This window comes from Aplosporella prunicola (genome assembly GCF_010093885.1).
Source record: "Aplosporella prunicola CBS 121167 unplaced genomic scaffold K452scaffold_7, whole genome shotgun sequence".
Taxonomy (NCBI): domain Eukaryota; kingdom Fungi; phylum Ascomycota; class Dothideomycetes; order Botryosphaeriales; family Aplosporellaceae; genus Aplosporella; species Aplosporella prunicola.
In genome coordinates this window covers 1-2,128 of record NW_022983535.1, presented here as the reverse complement: position 1 = coordinate 2,128, position 2,128 = coordinate 1, and the positions used below count along the sequence as shown (strand labels likewise).

The 2,128-nt window shown below is 46.8% G+C and overlaps 1 protein-coding gene across 1 annotated transcript; it reads left to right on the top strand.

The window, feature by feature from the left end:
• The first annotated feature begins 1,626 nt into the window (after positions 1 to 1,626).
• K452DRAFT_150517 (uncharacterized protein) lies at positions 1,627 to 2,128 on the top strand. The gene has a single exon (XM_033535531.1). It carries the CDS (start codon positions 1,718 to 1,720, stop codon positions 1,979 to 1,981), a length of 264 nt encoding a protein of 87 aa, XP_033399662.1. The 5' UTR covers positions 1,627 to 1,717; the 3' UTR covers positions 1,982 to 2,128.

The window sequence follows — 2,128 nt, the reverse complement described above, 5'->3', positions numbered from 1 at the left end:
AGCCTTAGAGAGTACCCAGCATCGACCAGTTCGAATTGCTAACGTTACACTTGCTGAATATACGTTGGTTAACGGTTTAGTTTATTATCGGGATCGGATCCTCGTTCCAGAGAACCCTAAGTTACGGACAGACCTAATACGTCTAATATATAACCTTCCAGCTGCTAGTCACCCGGGACGATCTACTACAATCTCGCTCCTAGATCGTTTCTACTACTGGCAAGGAATAACTACGGATGTTAGGCGGTATATCCGCAACTGTTACATATGCTCCCGAATCAAACCCTCTCGAGACGGACCTTAAGGGCTACTTAAGCCATTGGATATTCCTTACCGACGCTAGAGGGACATCTCTATCGACTTTATCGGCCCGCTTCCTAAAAGCGTAGATATCTCAGGCGCCTCGTACACGCACATAATGGTCGTAGTCGACCGTCTCTCTAAGATAAGGCGTTATATCCCGTGCAGGAACCCTACTACTTTAGATACTGCCCACTTATTCTACCGGGAAATCTTTAAGCTCTTTAGCCTACCCCTTTCAATCGTTTCTAACCGAGACGCCCGCTTTTTCTCTAAGTTTTGGCAACACCTCTATCGACTCCTTAATATTAGTTCTCGAGCTTCTACAGCATATCACCCGCAAACTGACGGTCAGACTGAAAGGGCGAATAAAGATATAGAGGTATATCTCCGAGCCTACGTTTCCTATACCCAGGACGACTAGGTTCGTTGGTTACCTGCAGCTGAGTTCGCTGCTAACAACGCTGTATCCTCGTCAACCGGGGTATCACCTTTCTTTACTAACTACGGACAACACCCGTACGGTGGAAATAAGCCTGTCCTAGTAGAAAACCCAGGAGCTCCGGCCTCAGCTCGCCTGCAACGACGAGATGCTAGAGAGTTTGCCGACAAGATACAGAGAGTTATTACTTTCATACGAGAAAACCTCCGCCAAGCTTAGCTTATTCACGAGGATCAGGCGAACCGCCGCCGCTACGGAGCCTACGCCTTCAAGGAAGGAGACCTCGTTTAGTTAAACCTAAAGAATATCCAAACTCTTAGGCCTAGTCGTAAACTTGACTTCAAAAACGGTAGCCCCTTCCGCATTCTAAAGGTTGTTTCTCCCTACGCCTACACTCTAGACCTGCCACACTCGATGAAAATATTCCCTACCTTCCATGTTTCCCTGTTAAAACCCGTGTCAACGGATCCTCTTCCAGGGTAATCCGCTACGCCACCCCCTCCGGTAGAGACTGAAGAACAAGAAGAAGAAGAATACGTAGTGGAAAATGTTGTTAACGGATACTAGGGGGATGACGATACTTACTATTATAGGATTCGTTGGAAAAACTACGGTCCAGCTGACGACTCAGATATTCCTACCGAAGAATCCTCTGGCTTTGCTCAATTAGCAGCGGACTTCTATTTCACGCATCCTTATAGAGAACATCCCAACCACCCGCTACACGGTACTGAAGGGCCTCGCAGGAGCTCGGCAAAAGAAAGGGGGGGATAATGTCACGGGTTTCTAGCGCGTTCCTTGTAGTTCTTACCAGCAAGCGCTAGCTGACGGTTTGTCTTTGTTTATTGTTTACTAATTATTGTTTATTCATGTTTCTAATGGTTTGTCTTATTTGTTATTTGTTAATTATTGTTTATATTTGTCTCGCTCGTTGTCTCTCGCTTAGCGCCTAGCGCCTGCTAGCGAGCCATATATATGGCCGCCGTCTCTCGTTCTCTTCCTTTCCTCTTCGTACCACGTCTTGTAGTTAATCCTACACAATCTGGTTTGAATCCGCCTCACTGCCGTGACAAACTACCCGGAACTATAACTTCGAGACCAAAGAGGCACCCAGCCAATCTCGAGATAGAAACCCGCCCCCCTAATATCCGGGAGGAACCCTCCACGCCCCCCTTAACCCGCCTAAGAATTATCCTATCCTCCCTAATCCTAACGGACGACGATATAGATATAGAATAAGAAACGAACCCGACCTAACCCTAGTTTACGGAGGAAAGTACGCCACTAGAAACAACCCCTACCCTAGGTTTGATTGATTGATTGATTGATTGATTCGTTTTACGTCTATATGCAGTTGGAAACTATGACGGACGGTCCGTTTAGGAC